Source organism: Ahaetulla prasina, chromosome 1 (genome assembly GCF_028640845.1).
Source record: "Ahaetulla prasina isolate Xishuangbanna chromosome 1, ASM2864084v1, whole genome shotgun sequence".
Classification (NCBI taxonomy): domain Eukaryota; kingdom Metazoa; phylum Chordata; class Lepidosauria; order Squamata; family Colubridae; genus Ahaetulla; species Ahaetulla prasina.
In genome coordinates, this window is record NC_080539.1 from 281,528,667 (window position 1) to 281,549,330 (window position 20,664).

General features: G+C 36.6%; 1 protein-coding gene across 1 annotated transcript in view; it reads right to left on the reverse strand.

Moving 5' to 3' along the window:
* Positions 1–20,664, reverse strand: part of ANO5 (anoctamin 5) — a 73,899-nt gene that overhangs the window by 29,897 nt on the left and 23,338 nt on the right. The window contains exons 3-6 of the mRNA XM_058161209.1: positions 17,376–17,423; positions 14,252–14,296; positions 11,828–11,941; positions 2,549–2,617 (exon numbers count right to left, since the gene is read on the reverse strand). Coding sequence (XP_058017192.1) covers positions 2,549–2,617; positions 11,828–11,941; positions 14,252–14,296; positions 17,376–17,423 — 276 coding nt within the window. The remainder of the gene's footprint in view (positions 1–2,548; positions 2,618–11,827; positions 11,942–14,251; positions 14,297–17,375; positions 17,424–20,664) is intronic.

The window sequence follows — 20,664 nt, forward strand, 5'->3', positions numbered from 1 at the left end:
TACCCTTTTCATCCCCATGTAAAATTGCAAAGGACAACATCCTCTGAATATTTCCAGTGTTCACGAGGCTCTATCTTTCTCCCAGCATGCACTGATATTGCTATTGTCCAAAATGAACAATCCTTGAAACAGCCAGGATGAAATATTTTGGGGTGGGGGAGGGAGAGCAAACTAAAACAATCTGGGACTAAAAATAAAATTTTCCAGACAATTAATGCTGAAGTCCTCCTGCAGCTTTTAAGCGTATGGACCTAAAATACACATATGGGAAACAAGGACACCTCAATCCTAATGGAGTAAAAGTGGTGTCTAAAACATTGCCTGGCTAGATGGCTTAGTGGCTAAGATGCTGAGCTGGTTGATCAGAAAGGTTGGCAGTTTGGTGGTTCGAATCCCTAGTATAGGTCTCCTGTATGAGCAGGGGGTTGGACTAGATGACCTCCAAGGTCCCTTCCAACTCTGTTACATTTATAAGAATCACCTCTAGGTTTGCCATTTACTGCATTGTACTTTAGTAGCATCCTTTTTAGAATCGGAGACAGAAAAGGTTAGTCACACTTATATCACTAGGATTTAAATTAGTATATTCATTCATTCATTCATTCATTCATTCATTCAATTCATATGAATAAGATTTGAAATTATTTCCTTTTGATTGCACCTACAATCGGAGCATAAATTCAGAGCCAGGAATTACTGATACATGGTATGCTAAAAATAATTTAATTTAATTTAATTTAATTTAATTTAATTTTGATTGATTGATTGAATGAATGAATGAATGAATGAATGAATGAATGAATGAATGAATGAATGAATGTATATGGCCGCCCACTCAGTTTCAGTGACTCTGGGCAGTTTACCAGAAATAAGATATTGAGAATTGAGAACATTAAAGAAGAGCAAATTGGCCAATAGCTAATATGGAGGTGGAGGAAGAGAGAAAAAGCAATCAACGCTAAAAAAAATTCAATCATCAGCTTTCCATCTTTTAAAATAAAAGCTAGAAAACCTTGAAAACTGCCAGTTTTTGAAACATTGTAATGTTCAACCTTCCACTTCTTTCATTTATTTATTTATTTATTTATTTATTTATTCAAATTTATATACCGCCCTATCTCCCGAAGGACTCAGGGCGGTTCACAGGCACATAAAACATGTATATACAATTAAAATAATCATTAAAAAACTTATTCTAATGCCAAATATTAAAAATATAAATATCAATCTTAAAACCAAATTTAAAACCCCTATAAATTTAAAATCTACGAATTTAAAATCTAAGCCAGTCCTGCACAGATGAATAAATGCGTCTTGAGCTCGCGACGGAAGGTTCGGAGGTCCGGAAGTTGACGGAGTCCTGGGGGGAGTTCGTTCCAGAGGGTGGGAGCCCCCACAGAGAAGGCCCTTCCCCTGGGCGTCGCCAGACGACACTGCCTAGCTGACGGCACCCTGAGGAGTCCCTCTCTGTGAGAGCGCACGGGTCGGTGAGAGGTATTTGGTAGCAGTAGGCGGTCCCGTAGATAACCCGGCCCTATGCCATGGAGCGCTTTAAAGGTGGTTACCAACACCTTGAAGCGCACCCGGAAGGCCACAGGTAGCCAGTGCAGTCTGCGCAGGATAGGTGTCGTACGGGAGCCCCGAGGGGCTCCCTCTATAACCCACGCAGCCGCATTCTGAACTAACTGCAGTCTCCGGATGCCCTTCAAGGGGAGCCCCATGTAGAGAGCATTGCAGTAATCCAGGCGAGACGTCACGAGGGCGTGAGTGACCGTGCATAGGGCATCCCGGTCTAGAAAGGGGCGCAACTGGCGCACCAGGCGAACCTGGTAAAAAGCTCTCCTGGACACGGCCGTCAAATGATCTTCAAAAGACAGCCGTGCATCCAGGAGGACGCCCAAGTTGCGCACCCCTTCCATCGGGGCCAATGACTCGCCCCCAACAGTCAGCCGAGGACTCAGCTGACTGTACCGGGATGCCAGCATCCACAGCCACTCTGTCTTGGAGGGATTGAGCTTGAGCCTGTTTCATGAAACCTCCTCTTTATGTTCAAATCTTTTTTGTCCCTGCAATTGCTGGTTGTATTGTTAGTTATTCCTATTTCTTTTTGAGATTTTAGCAATATCACCTGATGGTAAATGGGCACAACTTAATCCAGTTTTAAAAAAAATACTTATAATTAATTCCATCTTGCATGGAATTATCTGTAATCCGGAATAGACATAAAAGGATGATATAAAATAGGGCAATCTCCCATTAACAAGAAAAGGACAGAATATTAATGCAATAGCTAACAAAATTGTAAAAAATACAAACCAATTGTGGAGTACCCTTATATACTACATATAGTTGCTTCAGGGAGAAACTTAGTATCAGTATTATTTTCTGATTACCATCTTTTATCTACAACGATGGTGGTATAAACGAACAAACTAAACATGGTGTTCAGGAAGTAAAGATCTCATTGCCAGCTATTTCTAGCAATTTTCATTGCCTCAATACTTTTAATCATTTATTTTAATCACTAACAACCCACAGTAATTCCTACCTTCTTATCTTCAGTTTCTAGTTCCAGACCTGATTTTACTAGATTGTTCTCAAACATTCGCCTTCGATCCTGAAAAAACAACAACACACCAGACAGCTGTTTACTTTTTATTCAACCAACATGAGGTTTTAATGTACATCAACTTCTAAACATAGGTTTTTTGCATCATCTTTATGATGCAAAAGGTTTTCAGATCAAACCTGATGGAAGCCCGTACAAAATATGACTCCCAAAGTATAAAAACAAATAAAATATTTATTTATTTTTATTTATTTATTTATTGCATTTGTATACCGCCCTTCTCCTGAAGAACTCAGGATGGTTAACAGCCAATTTAAAAGATACAATAAATACACATTAAAAACAGACTAAAATTTATATAAATAATGGCCAAAATATTTAAAAAACTAATACAAAAAACTAAAACCCCATTTAAAATTACTTAATCAGGCTAGCCCACCTCGATGGAATAAAAGAGTCTTCAACTCACGGCGGAAGGTCCAAAGGTCGGGGAGTTGGCGAAGCCCCAGAGGCAGCTCGTTCCAGAGGGCAGGAGCCCCCAGAGAAGGCCCTACTCCTGGGGGTCGTCAGTCGACATTAAACACATTGCTGACATTTTTATTTTGCTAACAATAAATTACTGAAATAGGAAAGAAGAATTCCCTTGCAGGGAATTCTTATGAATGGATTTGCATCAGGAACAATATTTTTCTTTCTTCTTTGTTCCATTAACGAGAATCTGGGTGTGGCTGACCATGAGCCAGTACATTGTGGTGGGTGCTGTTGGACTATAGGTATTTCTTACAATGGTACATTATGTTTTCCAACTGAAGGCTGCTGGATTTACATTGTGTACATTGTTTGTGTGCATGCACGCATTCCTTCAAGTCAGTTTGGCTCTTAGCAATTTCCTGGACTAGCCCCTGCAGGTATTTTTGCCAAGATTTTTTGAAGTGGTTTCCTAGGTCTGAGAGAAAGTGACCCAGCTGGCTTTGTGCTGAAGGTGAAGGGGTCCCAGTCTCCTGGTTTCTAGCCTGGTGACTTAACTAATGGGTTCTCTGGTTTAAACTGAGTCAGATTTTTTAAATAATCTTCAATTTGCTTTGGTGGTATTATTATTATTATTATTATTATTATTATTATTATTATTATTATTATTATTATTATTATTATTATTATTATAATATTTTTGGTGCTGTTCATTGGACCTTCCCTTGTGCAAATTTCTTTTTCCATAATAATTTATAAGGAAGGTGATGTTTCGCCTTTCTGTATATGTTTTCAAACCTAAAACTCTAAAAATATTGTAACTGTCTTCTCTTCATTCTCCCAAGGAAGTTTCTGCAGACATACTACGATTAGGGGTGTCAGACTGGCTGCCCACAGACCAATTGGGTCACATGCAGGCCATGCCCAACCCAGCTCCGTGAACGGGAAAAACATCACAAAACGTCACATGATGGCAATGTGACATGGCGAGTTTGACATCTGTGTGCTAGGTTATAACTCTTCGTCCCTAACCATCCAACCTGGCCAAGAAAACTGATAATGATGGAGAATTTTATTCCAGCAACTATGATGGATACCAGTTTGGGAACAGCTTCTCTAGAATGTGTCTATGTCCAGCAAGAATTCTAAATGTAGCATTTCTATACAAATCTGTTTGGGAAGCTATTTTGTGTCTATCACAACAAATTCCTGGTTTAAAAGTCTGTATGTTATACTCCCCCAATTTTTTTTCTTTTGGTATATACTTAAACATTTGTAATGGAAATCTGATAAATTAGGTTCTAAAATGCAAACATTGTCCCCCCGTAATTTATGTTTTAGATACAATCAACTCTTCACTAGCAGCATAAAGCTTATTTGCATTCAGTGTTTTTTGATTATCACCGAGTTTCCTCATTTTCTTTTTTTTTTAATTTATTTGTTTATTAAATTTGTTTGCCATCCATATCACCACAAGGCGATTCTGGGAGACTTGTATCATTAACATGAATCCATAAATATATAAATATATAAAGTCACAATAAAACTGCAATAAATTACAAGATATAACTAAAGATGGGGAAGGAGGAAGGAGAATATATGGGAGGGGAGGTGGGAACTGCTGTTATTTGATAGACCATTTCCACTATGAAATACCTCCATTGGGGCCCCAAGTCAACTGGCTAAAGCCAGGTCTTCAGGCTCTTGCAGAAGGTCAGGACAATAGGAACCAGTCTCAACTCAGGGGACAAGATGTTCCAAAGACCAAAGAAGGGAAAAGAAGGCTCTTCTCCTGGCCCTCAGGTGGAATTCCTTGACTGATGGGATCTGCAGTTTGCCTCATCTGTTGGCATGGGTGGGGCAGGCCTGTCCCTTAAGTGTGAGGTAGTTCCTCAAGTAACCTGGACCCCATGTCATACAGGGCTTTATAGGTAATAACCCAGATCTTGTACTGCACCTGGAAGGAAATCAATAACCACTGCAGCTCTGGAACAGTGGCGTAACATGGGCCACTCTAAGACTGCCTGTGCTGCCACACTCTGCACCAGTTGAAGCTTCTAAATGCTCTTCCAGGATAGCCCCGTGTAGAGAGCACTGCAGAAGCCCAAGCATGAGATGACCATGGTGTGTATGACTGAGTGCAGGGACTCTGATTCAGGAGAAGCCACAACTGGCACATAACCTGAAGTTGTTGTAAAGGCTCTCCTAGCCACAACTGCCACCTGCTCTTCAAGCAAGAGCTGTGAGTTCACCCCTATGTTGTGGACCGGTCTGTCTTGGGTAGTGTCACCCCATCTGTGAGTTATTATCATCCCCAACCATTCCCAAGCTTTTAATCATTCTGGATAGATGACTATGAAGATGTACTTGACATCACAGTTTCATGTGTATTCCGTTTGTTACACACTGGACTGGGATTAGGGGAAGAGCATCTTCACTTGTATTGCACTCGAGAGAATACAACACAATCTTATTTTGGCCCTCTTTGACATAGTTCCACTTTACATGTTTATGTGTTTATTGCTTTGAGACAGAAATGGTGCCTGTGTGAAGCAAATACTGTGTTTCCTTGAAAATAAGACCCCGTCTTATATTTTTTTGAGCCCTGAAATAACCGCTTGGCCTTATTGCCATGCGCTCAAAAGCCCGATTGGGCTTATTATCAGGGGATGTCTTATTTTGGGGAAAACAGGGTATATATATGCACCTATACACCTGCAAATGGATAAAAGCAACAGAAATCATTGAATCCAAATCTCTAAGGAAGAAGTCAGTGCAACGATCTGCCAATTAGATCCGCATCCCTCCTGGTCAGTAAATGCCTCCAAGTTGGTGTCTAGAAGGTGGGTCCAGGCACTGATAAACTTTTCATTGTAGGAGGGGACGTTCCTGAGACCTTTTAAGGAGCTTATAGCTGCTACCTAATAAGCAGAGAGAGTTCTAATGGAAATAGTTAAGACTTGTTCAAATAGATGAGATCATACACTGCTTATAAACCAACAGTGGCAGCTGGACTATTTGGTTCTTTCTACCTCCTACAGTGCTAACAACAAAGCAAATTTCAGTTGCACTGATTCTCCATGGAGAAAGAACAAAGTATCTGCTCATTCCTAGTCCATAGACAAATAGGCATCGTATTGTGATATGGAATAACTATTTATTGGTACTTATCAGCAAATTAAAGATATTATCTTTTATAGGTATGCCCATCCTCAAAATAATATTTAACTGTGATTTTTAAACACTATTAAAGTAAAACAAGTTTTTGAATAGAGTGGTTAAAGTTCTAGTGAAAATTTAATCACCTGATTTAATCTCAAAGAGGTCTATTTGTTGCTTACATCACAAAAAAGAAATATAAAGATAACATCATTTTAATTTCAAGGTTTCTTATACATTGATTTTCTTTGGATAGGCCTCAAAAGTCTTCCAGTGCTTGATTATTTAAGCATCCATTAAATAAACAACCATTTTCCATTGATAAATTAAAGGTATTCTATTTTCTTATACAGTGGCACTGTCTGGATTTCAGATAGCTATTACTTCATGAGTAAGACAATAGTGTTGTTCTACTCACGATCTGTGAGTCAGAATTTTTTGTTGTTTATTTCCTTCTATTTGGAATGGAATAAACCAGGGCTGCCAATAACGGCTTCCTTGAATTCTTGTAAACTTCTGCTTATGAAATTAGTGATAGTATCTAACCATCTTAGGGTTTTGCCAGCCCCTTTTTCAATTGATTTTGGTTTTTCCAACCATTCCAAGAATTTTCTCTCTCCATTTTCATGGGCCGGTTTTCAGCCAGGCTACTGTAGCTCTTTGCTGGCCAAAGGGGACTCAGCCCGCACCCCATTTTCGCCAGCAAAGTGCTTTAGGAGGACATCCAGAACGAAAATGGGCCACACGGGGGCTGTGCATGGGCCGCCCCCATGACCCATTTTGGCCAACAAAGTGCTTCAGGAGGCTGTCCAGGCTGAAAACGGACCACATAGGGGCCATACACAGTCCCACCGTGCCCTCTTTTGGCTGCCAGAGGCCCCAAGGGACGGTCTTTGCTATTTCCAGGCCGGCCCCACAGGCCCAATTTAAGCACCCCATGGGCCAGATACAGCCTTGAGTTTGACACCCCTGGTCTAGTATAACATCTTTTTCTATTTAATTCTTGTAGCCTATCATTTTTAAATCTACTTTGAAATCAGTCTCAATCATGCCATGCTTGTTCCTCTTCCATAACATCTTTTAAACAACTTTTATTTACAGAGGCAGATATTCTTAAAATTATCTTCTGGATCCCTTGTTCAAAATATCCAAAGTTAAAATGTTTTGCTTCATTCTGTTTTAATAAGTTTTCTTTGAGTGTTCTTCCCCTTTAACAGTAATATTTAGTTTCTTCTAATATCCTCTAGTGCCCAATTTTAAAGGCTTACCTTGGTTTTTTTTTTTAAAAAAAAAATCAGAACAAAAGCATTTTCAACAGGAAGGTTTCTTATAATTAATCCCAAATAATATTTCAAATCTATGTGGATCTTTAGTTTGTTTGTAACTTTGTAAAAAAAAAGTTTTAATAATCTTTTTGTCATTTATTCCTGTAATGGTTTGTGGGAATGACCTTGGGTGACGGAGTGAAAGAGATGCTGAATGATCAGATAAGAAAGGGCAACGCTCTCAGCTACATATCAGGCAGAGAAAGGAACCTCCCTAGCTTATCAGGTTATAAAAATGAAGATTGATGTCAACCTTTTCAGAGGACCAGATAAAAAAACATGACCAGATTATTTAATTCTACTTTATTCTAAGGCTCTATTAACAGAATCTTGCAAGACTAATAGTGCAAGAAACTTCAGGAAGCTATCAGCTTGTATAGCTTCTTGAAGCATTTTGCTGGCCAAAATGGGGTGTAGGGGGCCCCCATGTCCCTTTTTGGCCAGCAAAGTGCTATTGGAGTATGTCCCAAACCAGCCCATTGTCTCTTTTACTGCCTGATACATTATGGAGGTGACAATTCAGTAAACACTAGAGGGGTTGGGGAAAATAAAACAAACTTAAGTTTGGGAAAACACAATTGAAGAGTTCAGATGCCGCCTGCTTGTAGCAGCAGCTGGAGCAACATGATGTGTTTATGCACTGCATATAGAGAGATCACAATCATGAGACATGACAAGAAAGCTTCTCTTCTGTAAAAATAGTAACTGGGGAATCAACAGTATGGCATGGGTCCTGTATGCTATGGTTTTAATTCATCCCCAATTCCAATTCAACACATGTACAAAGTGATAAACAGATGACAATTTCTAATAAAATGTAGATTAGCCTCAGACCATTGGGAGTAGAATGTTTCCTTCCAGGACAGATGTTAAATTAGATTGCAAAGTCAGGAAGACCTGGTGCAACCATTAGGCATATGCAAAATAGTTCCAACTGTGTTTCAGGTGTAGCTATCTAAGGTAATCTTCTTTTGCACTTGAAACAAAGCAATCTGCCTTATGAAGCACTGAGACGGGATCGGTTTTCAATCCATATGCTACCCATATCTAGAAAATCACTGTGGAACTAAGACACTCCTAACCTGAAATAGTACAGTTACACTAAATCAATAATGAAAAGGTACCATTCTGTTTTTAGACCTGTTTTGATGGAATGATTCAGTGAAATCTCTTCAAGCTGAATAATTCTCTAAAATTAGTGGCCACTTAGTACAGTTGTAGTCATATGTTGGCCTTAAATGCATATGTGGATTCAAAAGTGCCTCAAAAATTGTACCATTGACCCTATTCAAATACATTGCCAATGGAAAATAGCACTTTATAACTCTGAAGGGGATCCACTTGTTGAAAGGTTGCAAAATTTATTTCTAGTTTTCAAAACTAGTTTTTCCATTCCGTGTTTTTCTCCCATGGAGAGAAAAATGGCTAAGCATATTAAAATAAAAGGGTGCCTTCATTAAGCATATTAAAGTAAAAAGGTGAACAGTCTAGCAGTTCTTTTGAAGTCCAGTCCTTGTTAAGAATGGTCATGTCACTTTGCAGAAATGTTTTTTTTTTAACTTTTAAAAAAGTTTGCACGGAAAACCAAGTAGATATGTAAAAACTGGCCAGAAAGTTCTTAAGAAATCAAATTAATAAAGTATATAATCTTGTTTTTCTTAATCCAACAAGGCTCAGAAAAGCTTTTGGGGAAATACCAAAATTTTCCCCAAATTTGGTTATTTTGCGCAAAACATTTTTTCATAAACTTTTCAGAAGAATTTAAGTGCTCCGTTAGCATAATATGAATGTAACATAAAGCACATAAATTTCTAAAACATGCCCCCAGCATAGATTTCCCCAAGAATGCTTCTATTGTTAATCAACATAACATTGCCAAGTCCTGTGCTGCAGAAATATAGTTGATACAGAACAAAAATACAGAACAAAAATATATTGGAAGAGATTTTATGGAAAAGGAATACACTATATAAATTGTTCCTCACTAATTATGTAATTATTTAGAGAAACTCTAAATCTTATGGAACGTTCATTCTCCAGAATTCTAAAAGCTCTCTTTTGGGATTCTGAAAAATCCTTAAGATTTTACTACGGTGGAACTGTTAGGGTACTTAGATGATTCCACCGATGACTATCCTCCCTCTCTCAGAATTTATAATTTTAACTTTTATGATATTTTAATATTGATTTTATAGTTTTGTTTTTTCATCTGGTATCTGGCACCCAGAGCTGCCTTTGGTAAGATGGATGGCTAGATAAATTTGATAAATAACCATTTCTTCCCCTAAGATAGCTTGCAAAAATAAAAATACATAATCCAACTATAAAATGTAGAAAAACTATCAATTAAAGAAATAGAAAACTGATAAGGAAATGGCTTTGAGAAACAAACATGGATATTTGATTTAGGAGGAATTATTTTTAACTTTATTTTATTTTTATTTTTTTTAAAGAAGTTTCCTTACGAATAAGTACGCCAGCATTTCTCAGTCTTGGGTATTTCTGGGAGTATGGACCTCAACAAACACTCAGAATTCTCATTATTAGTCATGTTGGCTATGGAATTCTGGGAGTTGAAGTCCAGACTCCTAGAAATTCCCAAGTTTGGGAAATCCTGACTGAGGCAAAGACCAGAAATTGTTATATAAGGGTTTTTCTGTTTGTTTGTTGTTTAATTATATCATCCTATTCTTTATATACAATTTGAATAATGATAAAATATACATATATACAGGATAAAGAAAAAAATCTTTACATTGGGTATATTTACTTTTTCACATGATTGCATGTGCAAGATGCTTCCATATTGTAGAAGGTTTTATAGGATACATCAGTTATGAAACTAAATAAGATATTTAGTTTGCAAAATATTTTGCTATTTTTCTTAAAACAGCAGCATAACTATAACAAGAAACTTTCTCCACTGACATATAATTAAATGTATTATTCTATACTATGTAATACACAAAATGTCACTATCCCCACAGGAAACAAAAGAAAAATGTGGGGGGGGGAGGAATAATAAGGATTTTTAAAAATTTTTCCTTAAAATGAAAAAATAGTCCTGTTAGATCAAAATGAAATCAAATAGATGTATTTGCCTTTCCATATTATGAGCACACTCAAATGCCTTTGAGAAGCACTTGGTCAGAAATCTGAAAAGCTCATGTGGGCATGAAGCAACTATGACTTATGTGTCTGGTATTTGAATGAATTTTTCAATCATACGAACGGTATTCATACACACCCAGGGAATTTTTTCCCCCCATGCAACTGGTAGTTACTTTTTTTCCCTATCCTGATGTTGCCCAGTGTTCTAGACTTCAATAATTCTTTGCCAGGGAAACTATGGGCTTTGAAGGCCAACATAAGAGAAAGCTATCAGAAACTGCAGAAACATCTTTCAGCCACAGGAAGCCTTCAAGACACCACCGTAAACTTGTGTATGTCTGCACGAGCATCTTCCAGCCACAGAAAATCTTAAGAGGTCCAAAGTGTCACAAAATACAGTACATTAGGAGTATTGTAACATGAAGCATCTTATCTAGATCAGGCCTGTCAAATTGGCGGCTGCGGGTTGGATGCATCATACACAGGCCACTCACCAGTGGGGGTTTCAAAAATGTGAATCAAAATTGAAATCAAAAACTACTGGTTCTGTGGGTGTGGCTTGGTGGGCATGGCATGGTTTGTTGGGCATGGCTTGGTGGGCGTGGCAGAGGAAGGATACTGTAAAATCTCCATTCCCACCCCACTCCAGGGGAAATATACTCTAAAATCCCCATTTCCTCCTGAACAGCTGGGACTTCGGAGGCAGAGAATAGATGGGGGCGGGGCCAGTCAGAATTTTTACTACCAGTTCTCCGAACTACTCAGAATTTGTGCTACCGGTTCTCCAGAACTGGTCAGAACCTACTGAAACCCACCTCTGCCACCTACCATCCAGACTCTTCAAAGGCAAAAAAAAACATGTCACGATACGTCACCTGCAAGCGGGTGAAGCAAACTTTGGCAGGAAAAAAAGAATCTAGTTTTCTTTTCTTTCTTTTTTTGCATGCATCACAACTGGCATCATCAAACATCATTTATTTTAGCATTACATCAACAATTACTTTAGAAAAAACTGCTTCTGGTTTGTAGAGATGAAAGAGAATTATTTTCATTGTAAAGAGCACCCATTAGAATTGTGTTATGAGCAGAATTCAAGAGCAAAATACAAGCAAAACTGCATAGACTTTATACCAGGTTGTTGCCATATAAAAAGCAAAATTATGTCCTAAATTCAGAAGTCATGAAAGATGCTTACCACTTTTTTTTCTCCATCCATTTTTGGATCATCCACGTAAGTAAGTACAAAGTCTACTCTCCGTATACCATCTCTGAAGAAAACAGAATCCTTGCTTTGGTGTCTCTTATCAATCTAGAGAGAACAGAAGGCATCAGTGTATCAGCACCCATTGTACATGTATTAAATGTCCATATGTATTTAAGTTTTTTCAAGCTTTCGCTTCTAAGAAAAGACTAAGGTCAAATAAGGTTTAAATAACATTTATTTTCAGACAGATATTTGCAACACAGTTACGAAATATATTTTTCTTACATTTGCACAGCCAAACACTGACATGACTGACTTTCTTCATAAATAAGCAAGCACAAACGCAGAGACATTTGCCACAATGAAGTCACCCTGTTATAAAGATATTTATTAAACAGTAACATCTGAAGCCTACACTACGACTCACACATTCGGCATAGAATAAAGAAGCTAGTCAACATACATTTGAACGAGGACTCAGGGTTGCTACTTTGAAATGCTCTTTTATGTTGCAGAAGTATTTTAGTCCCAGTGCAATTTTGTACATTTCACTGTATAAAGTGACAACAAGTAAAAGCAGAAAGCACAGAAGCAGCTCTGAAAATTAAGAGCAAGTGCTGTAGTATTATAGTTTAGGAAAACAAGATGTGCAGAAATGAAACCTACCTGACTGCAGGTTTTATGGGAATGAAAAGTATTTATGATTGCACAGGTTTTGGGGTAATATTATTGTTTGTTTTTAAATATATTTCTTATTTTCAAGAGGAGATTGGTAACTATCACACTGTCATATATTTTGTAATTTATTTGCTATTTCTGAGCTTCAAAAGAAGATCCCTGGGTCCCTCTGCTGATATAGATAGATAGATAGATAGATAGATAGATAGATAGATAGATAGATAGATAGATAGATAGATAGATAGATAGCCCTAAGGAAACAGTTCCTTGTCATCTACCATCTAAACGTCAATATTCTCAGATGGCACTTCCTTCATATACTTTTTCTGGGTATGGTGTTTAGAAAAAGAAAAGAAGAGGGGGGAAAAAGGCATGAGTGTCATCAGGCTTTCCAGGAGCAAGTGGATCCCCTATGTTGAGGAACCTAGGCAGGTTCAAGGTCTTCTAATGGTGTTTGATTGGAAGAATAAATAGGGAAGAGGAACAATTGGGTCAAGACTTTTTGTTGAGATTCTATTCAATGTAGTGGTCTCAAGGTGCTGGCTAGAAACCGGTAGATTGCAAGCTCTAGTCCTGCTTTAGGCATAAAATTAGTTGGGTTAGTCACTTTCCAGCAGGTAGCAAACTCTGGAGACTACCATTTTGAATTCGTTGAGAATTAAATCTGCAGAATCCAACTGGTTCAGACAGTAATGACCCATTTATTCCAAAGGACTGAATGTTGTGATGGAATGTGCAGTTGGAGGAGTGGAGACAGCACCATAGCTTCCCAGATGGGAGGCAGCACAAAGATAGGCCCAAAATAAGAGGTTGCACAGTCCCGCACTGGATGGAGGAGGGGGGAAGAGATGCAGGGTATCCTTCCCTAGCATCTCCCAGAACATATCTCTTAGGTTTGAAGGTTATAGCTTTCATCTGACAAGATTCTACCAGGTATAACCAAATAAAGAACTTACTGTGTCATCTATGGGCTTAGGCCTGATAAATAAATTGTAATGAAATGCTGCCTAATTATTTTAATGTAATTATGTGTGATTGTGGCTGTGGTATCTCCCAAATTCTCCTCGGAGTCTTCTTTCATTGGGGGTGTTACTTGGAACCCTGACATCTATATTACTTCTTTCGAAGTTGATAAAAGCAGTATGCCGTTTTCACACTTAAGGCATCTGTATGGATATCAATGGCATGGTTTATCTAAAAGCATCATGTTAGTGGTTTCTTACAGTAGGCTTGGGATAAGATAAAATAATATTTAATGGTCCTTGCAGCCCTTCTACTCTTTGACCATGTCTGAGTAAATATAACATCCTACACATAAGGTAACTCTTCTACGAGGCTGAGTATAGCCTACAGAGGAATTTTGGATTTACAACCTCATACTTGGTACCTAAAAGATTTATATCTATTTTTAAAATGCTACCTTACTAAATAGCATCTTATGCCAAGAATTATTCCAAAGAAACATATTTTTTCCAATTGTGACAAAATCTAGTTAGCAATTTAAGGAGTTATAAAATAAGGCTGCTTCTTATCATTCAATAAAACAGGAGGCAGCTTTAGGATCATATCCTTTGACAGATATTGAATTGTTTCTAAGTGTTTATATTTATTTGTTTAAGGTGTAGGCTAAAATTCATTACTTCATCTTGTTCCCTATTAAAGAGAGACATCACATAATGAAGCTTGTTATCACTGCAGCCATCCAGGTGTTAGTGGCACAATTTGTCAATGGTTTACCCTGAGACGTCGCTTCAGGAACAGATTGAATCTCCTTCCAGACTTCTGGAATAACCAACAGCGTGTTAATATATGAGCAAACTCTCTCTAATAATCCCCCCCTAACTCTACAACTTTTGTATGATCAGGCTACTGAGTAACTTCACAATCTGAAGGGAACAAATGGACAAGAAATGCCTATTTAGGTCTTCAAGAAAACCTTCTACCACCTGCTGTCCTTCAGATATTTATTTATTTTAGGAAATGTATATTGCTGCCTATTCGCATATGGCAACTCAAGGCAGCTATGCTAGAAATGAAACTGCCAGAATTTGCAGTCCTACTATTTTGGAATGCTTCAACACATCTGTAGGAAACCAGATTGATGAAGGATGTAGAATACTACAACTATTGTTGTAATATTCAGTATAGCCACCCACAACCTTCTCAGGAGATGTAGTCATTGTTTCCATAACCCTATCATATTTATTATTCATGGATGTAAATTACCAGCTTGGATCCAACTGGTGGGGTTACAAGAAGAATGAATGATGTTCTGCCACAAGAATGGACATGGTCTTTTGAGGACCCATATTTATATGTATAGACTTCCTGAATTATTTATTTTACCTTTATATAAAGTTAAAGAAAGAAGTTATACAAGAAGTTGGATTCTTAACAGATATAAAAGATTCATTTTCCTATCCTATCCAGATTAAATATTTGGTAATTAATCCATATAACAGAACAATATTCATTTAGAGCTATACAATAATATTCAAGGGACCAACATGAAGAAGTTATATTCTGCCGAGCCAGTTTCCATGTTTTTAGAGTTATGCTATAATGCAAGATTAGTCACGTATTGTGTCCTTTGTCTTACAGGGTTAGGAACAGCTATAAGCCTTACTTTATTCCTGACCTTAGTTTTCATCAAAACGTGATACTATTGAACATTCTTTAGCAATAAATCCAAAATAAGATGTAACATGTCTCTTGCTACATTTATCAATATTTAGTACAAAGTGGCTTTAACTTCTGAGGCAGGAAAAAGAATTTTGATTTAGATCAGGGGATCAGGGGAACCTGATCTTGGATAAATCTCCATTTATCTCTCAATTAACTACCACAGCTGTTTTCCCCATCCCCAATGAGAAAACTCTGAAAAATGTGAGAAGTCTAGAGAGACTGAAGGAGCCACACGCTCAAAATCTCTGCTGTGAGGAAATATGATTCATTTATTTGTTTTGCAAGGGGGGAAAAAATAGCAGGGAAAAAGAGCAAATGTTATTTGTTTCTCCAAGTGTATGTTGCCAGTCTATTGCTAGGAGGGTGATAGGTTCATCCAGTTTTTTTCAGTTGTAGTCCCAGATATACTTATTTAAAAATAAGTTCTATTGTACTCCAAGGAATTTTATTCTCAGCAAACATGCACATTATTGCATTGCTATGAAATTAGTATATAGTTATGATCAGAATTATGAAAATCCAGCATTTATTACAATTGCAGAAGATGAAATGCTTCAAGATGAAATGCTGCATCTTGAAGTTTTTAGATTCTCTTTTAAGTAAGTAATCCTTAAGCAAAATCTGCGTGGACAATGCCCGGTGAAACGGGACAAAATACTGTCCTTTGTGCCTCTCCCATAGGAGAAAATGCCGTTATATTATTTCTGCAATACAAGAGACTTCCCATTATCATAACAAAATATGCCTTCCTAGATTAAGATCTTATATTAAAGAAAAGCGGTGAACACACATCACACATTAATATCCTATTATATATTACATATACACAACAATGGAGCATTTTTGTGCTGTTTGTGCTCTCAACATTTTTCAAGATATTACAGCATAGACTAGAAGAATAGAAATGTTCCTATTACACTTTTGAAAAAAAGCACTGCATGGTTTAATTATTTTGCTACATAAAAAGTTATACAAACCTTAATAAAAAAAATTTCACTAGCGTTTCAAATATAGATTCATAAAGAGAAAACAAACCTGGAGTAAGTTGCTTTCAGGATTTACTTTCATTTTCTTTCAATATTATTATACTTTTCGCCATATAGTATTTTAAGGCAGTAATAGAAAAATTCTGCTCCCACATCAAAACTATGAGTTATATAAATGCACCAAAAGGCCCATGGCAAAAGAAAAGCATATTAGTAATAGAAAACATATGTTAGTAAGACACTACCCAATCCAAGGAGGGAGCTGAAACTCTTACTATGTCAGAATTATTTACATTTAAATTACTTATAAAGGAAAAAATGGACATTTTAGGTTTATTTTCAGAATACATCAAGGTAATGAAAAATGATACAGTTTTATCCTGCTTTTACTAATTAGAAATTGTTTACTTTATACGACTAAGCTATATTATACTTGCTTGGACTTCCGCTTTAAAACTATTCCCCTCAGAATCTCCCTGCCCAAAAATATAAACTTGATCCTTCACTGCAACTTACAGGGAAGTGATGTACAAGTAGTTTACTTAGAGAGTGCATGCAATTTTTCATTGCTGTAGAAATGAACCTTGTGTTAATAAACAAACCAAAGTTCTGTTAAAAAAGACCCCAGAACCTTAATGTAAAGTCATTCCAAAGCAAAACCAAACACTAAAAAGAAAAAGAGAGAAAAGAAAAATAAAAACCTTTCCAGTTTTCAGTTTTAGGTAGATTTGTCAAAGATGTTTATTTTCTGTATACAGGTATACATTTAGTGATTTTCTTCAAAACTCTTCCAGTAGAAAATATTAGAGGATTATGTTTTTGGTGAGGCAATCAGTAGTATTTAAGCAATTACCCCTTATGAAGGTATTATTTCAGAAATATAGAATCCTACAGAACTGGTTTACATAACCTCTAATCCTTCATTCATATCGGAACTGTATCTTCTCATATACACTGGGAATTCTTGTAATTGAAGTTCAAATCTTTTTCAGCCACACTGAAGAAACTTGCTACTTACAATCTACTGACTTTTGAAACATAAATTTGGTTCTTTGAAAGATCTTAGGAAAACTGGAAAAATCTTTTTTTTCCCTCTCTGTCTCTCTTTTCTTTTGTTGCATTTTGGCAAACGGTGCAACACAATACCATCCATGCAGGAATATATAACCACTTCCCCTGTAGCTGCTTACCCCTTGAAGGTCAGAGATGAGCAATGTGGTCTCAGTGGTACTTAGGCCCTGCCAGTGGCATCATGAAAAAATATAATGCTGTTAGTGTGGTGCAAAAGCAGAAGGATGCTTATAAAAACGCAATAACCATAAAACTCTGTGGCGTTGTTGTTTTTCTTTACTTGTTTGTTTGTTTGTTTTTGTCTGTTTGCAATACTGGTGAATATCTATAGCTTGGATATAGGATGAGTGTGAAGGTTCCTTCTCCAAGCTTGTGGGATGGTTTCTGAACATTTCGTTACCAGGCTATGTAACATCTTCAGCAGAGTTTGGGGGATGTCAGTGTTCTTCTGTTTATAAGGGCTTCCAACGTGGGTATGTCAAGCAAGGGTCTTTTGACGGGTCAGGTGTGAGTCATTAGTGAGTCTTGTGATGAGTTTCATGATAAGGAGGTTATATCAGGTCAGGATTATTGGGAGGTGAACTGCTGGTGGGGGGAGTTGTGTGGGTTGTTTGAGGGTCGGTGCTGGTTGGCTGTGCAGTTGATTTGGATTCTGAGGGGTTTGTAGGTCAATGTGTCTGTTGATGGAATTCCTTTTGGAGTAACAGGCTTTGATGAACTCATGAGCGTGGGGGTAGGGGGAGATAGTGCGGCTGTTCAGTTTGATGCTGTGATGAATGATTCACAGATTAATTCTTAAAACAACAATGGATCACTTAGGCCATCTGTCATCTTTTACTTATTTAGATAAGATAGGAGTCTACTAATAACTTACGGTTCATGTGGATTTTCTCTACTTTGTCAGACATTTAGGACTATGATTTTTAAAGTTTGCTACATAAAAGAATGGCTCAATAATATATTTTGGAATCGCTAAAAATTTGACATGGTATTTTTAAGCTCTTTAAATATTCTTACACAAATTTGTTTCACTTAGATATTAAATTTTCAAGTCTAGCAGTCTTTGAAATACAATCCATACTACCATATAAAACAGAAACCTAATGAGGTAGGTTTCAAGATGATGTTGAATTCAACACAATAAAGTTATTAACATAATTTAGTGTCTGTGCTGCTACAGCAATTAAACATAATGAAGTGAATTACATTGATATGTGATGGTGACACATTAAAAAAGGGAACAAATGCTTGAGGTTTTAGTTTTAAATATAAATAGGGGAACTGAAAAAATTGCCTAGATATAGTAACTTCATGAATATGCATTGGGGAATGGCTAAAATTTTATTAAACATGCAATTTGTTTTAGTGTTCTTTAGTAAAAAAATTAAACTAGACTTAGATTATTAGTTTGTAATTAGTTTGAAAAGCTTAAATAAATGATCATCTCTGTACTTGCACAAATTTCCTTAAAATAAAAACATAGAGAATTTGTTGTAAAAAGCAAAGTGGATGGTATACATATTTGGTGATCTATCAGAATTAATTTGAGCAACACCATTAAATATTATGAATCAAATGCATTCTCCTAATGATATTTCCATAATATAAATATTTTGTATAAATATAATATAAATATATTTATATTATTTATATTTAAATATAATATATTATTTATATTATATTATTTCTGTAAGATAAATATTTATATAATATAAATATTATATAAATTTCCATTTATATAAATGTCATTCTTTTATATTTTGATTTATCTTGTAGACAATATCTTGTAGAATATAGCCTGCTGCCCATAAACTGAAATTAAAGAGCTAGAAATTTCTTTTAACATTATCATAAATGTGTATTTAGCCTTTATAGCCAAAAGCTATCCAATCCTACTCCAATTCCCACTGCCTTATCCTGATGCTTAATTTATCGACCTTAAACTAAAGCCATTCACATTTCCATCTGCTTCCAACCCCTCCTCCATTGTCTATCCCAAATTAAAACATGTCAAGACTGCTCCCTACTTTTTGCCATCTTCTCTTACTATCCATCAGCCCAATTTCTACCTAGCACAATTTTCACTAATTTGATTCCTTGCTTTTTTTCTATCTTGATCCTGTCCTTGCCTCCCATTTCTATTTTTCTTTCACTCCTTTTTCCCACATTTTACTAGGAACACTGATCCCTTTGCTAACTTCTATAAATTACCCTGACTGAAACTTCAGGATAGTTTTTTTTTTCTATTGTTCTTTGTATCTAGAATATAATATTTGAAAATTAATTCAAACCTTGCCTGTTCTCTTAGGAAATTTCAAAACAGTAAATTTGAAGTCTGGTAAGACATTCTAAAAATCAATAGTTATAAATATTAACAAAAGTATTTCTCTTTGATCATTCAAAACTTTACCAAATCGCACTGTGACTTCTAAGTCTGAAAAGTTGTGGATTAAGGAAACAATTAGATATATAACCAAAGTTCATTTGTTATGTTATTTTTTAATATACAAATACATGTAGAATTTGAGGTGTTTAAAGTTTCCTCCCTTCTCTTTTTTATCCACATTTATATAAATGTCATTTGTTTTATATTTAATTGTTTTAGAATTATGAAATTTATATTATAATATTCTAGTCAATAAACCCTTCTATTCCCACAGCCCTGAATGAAACGGGGGTGCATAAGCAAGTGTGCAAATCGAAGAAATTTCTATTATGTGGTTCCAAAATGAAACAGAAAATATTAATCTCAGGGCATGCTGAGGAGGGTATACCATGGGAAAGAGATTGTCTGGCTAATATAGTTATTAATGTCAGAAAAAATCAGGCGTCTTCAAAAGTTAACTCCCTTCCATATGTAAATTCTGTATCGAGATATGGAATTAAATTTGTAAAAAGAATCAGATCAAGGCACATGACAGAACTAGGCTGTTTGCAGAAGACAATATTGGCTACGACTATTTTTCTCTCTGCTTTCAAGATCAATTCTAGTTTCTTCTCAGACTGTATCCAAAGTAAGTTAGGAAATGCATAGTTCCATTTCCATAATTAGAAATTTGAATAGATTTAGGTAAAGGTAAAGATTCCCCTTGCACGTATGTTCTAGTCATTCCCGACTCTATGGGGCAGTGCTCATCTCCGTTTCAAAGCCGAAAAGCCAGCGCTGTCCGAAGATGCCTCCATGGTCATGTGGCCAGCATGCAGGCATACAGAACACTGTGACCTTCCCATCAAAGATAGTCCCTATTTTTCTACTTGCGTTTTTTACGTGCTTTCGAACTGCTAGGTTGGCAGAAGCTGGGACAAGTAACAGGAGCTCACCCCGTTACATGACACTAGGGATTTGAACTGCTGAACTGCCAACCTTTCGATCGACAAGCTCAGTGTTTTAGCCACTGAGCCACCGCA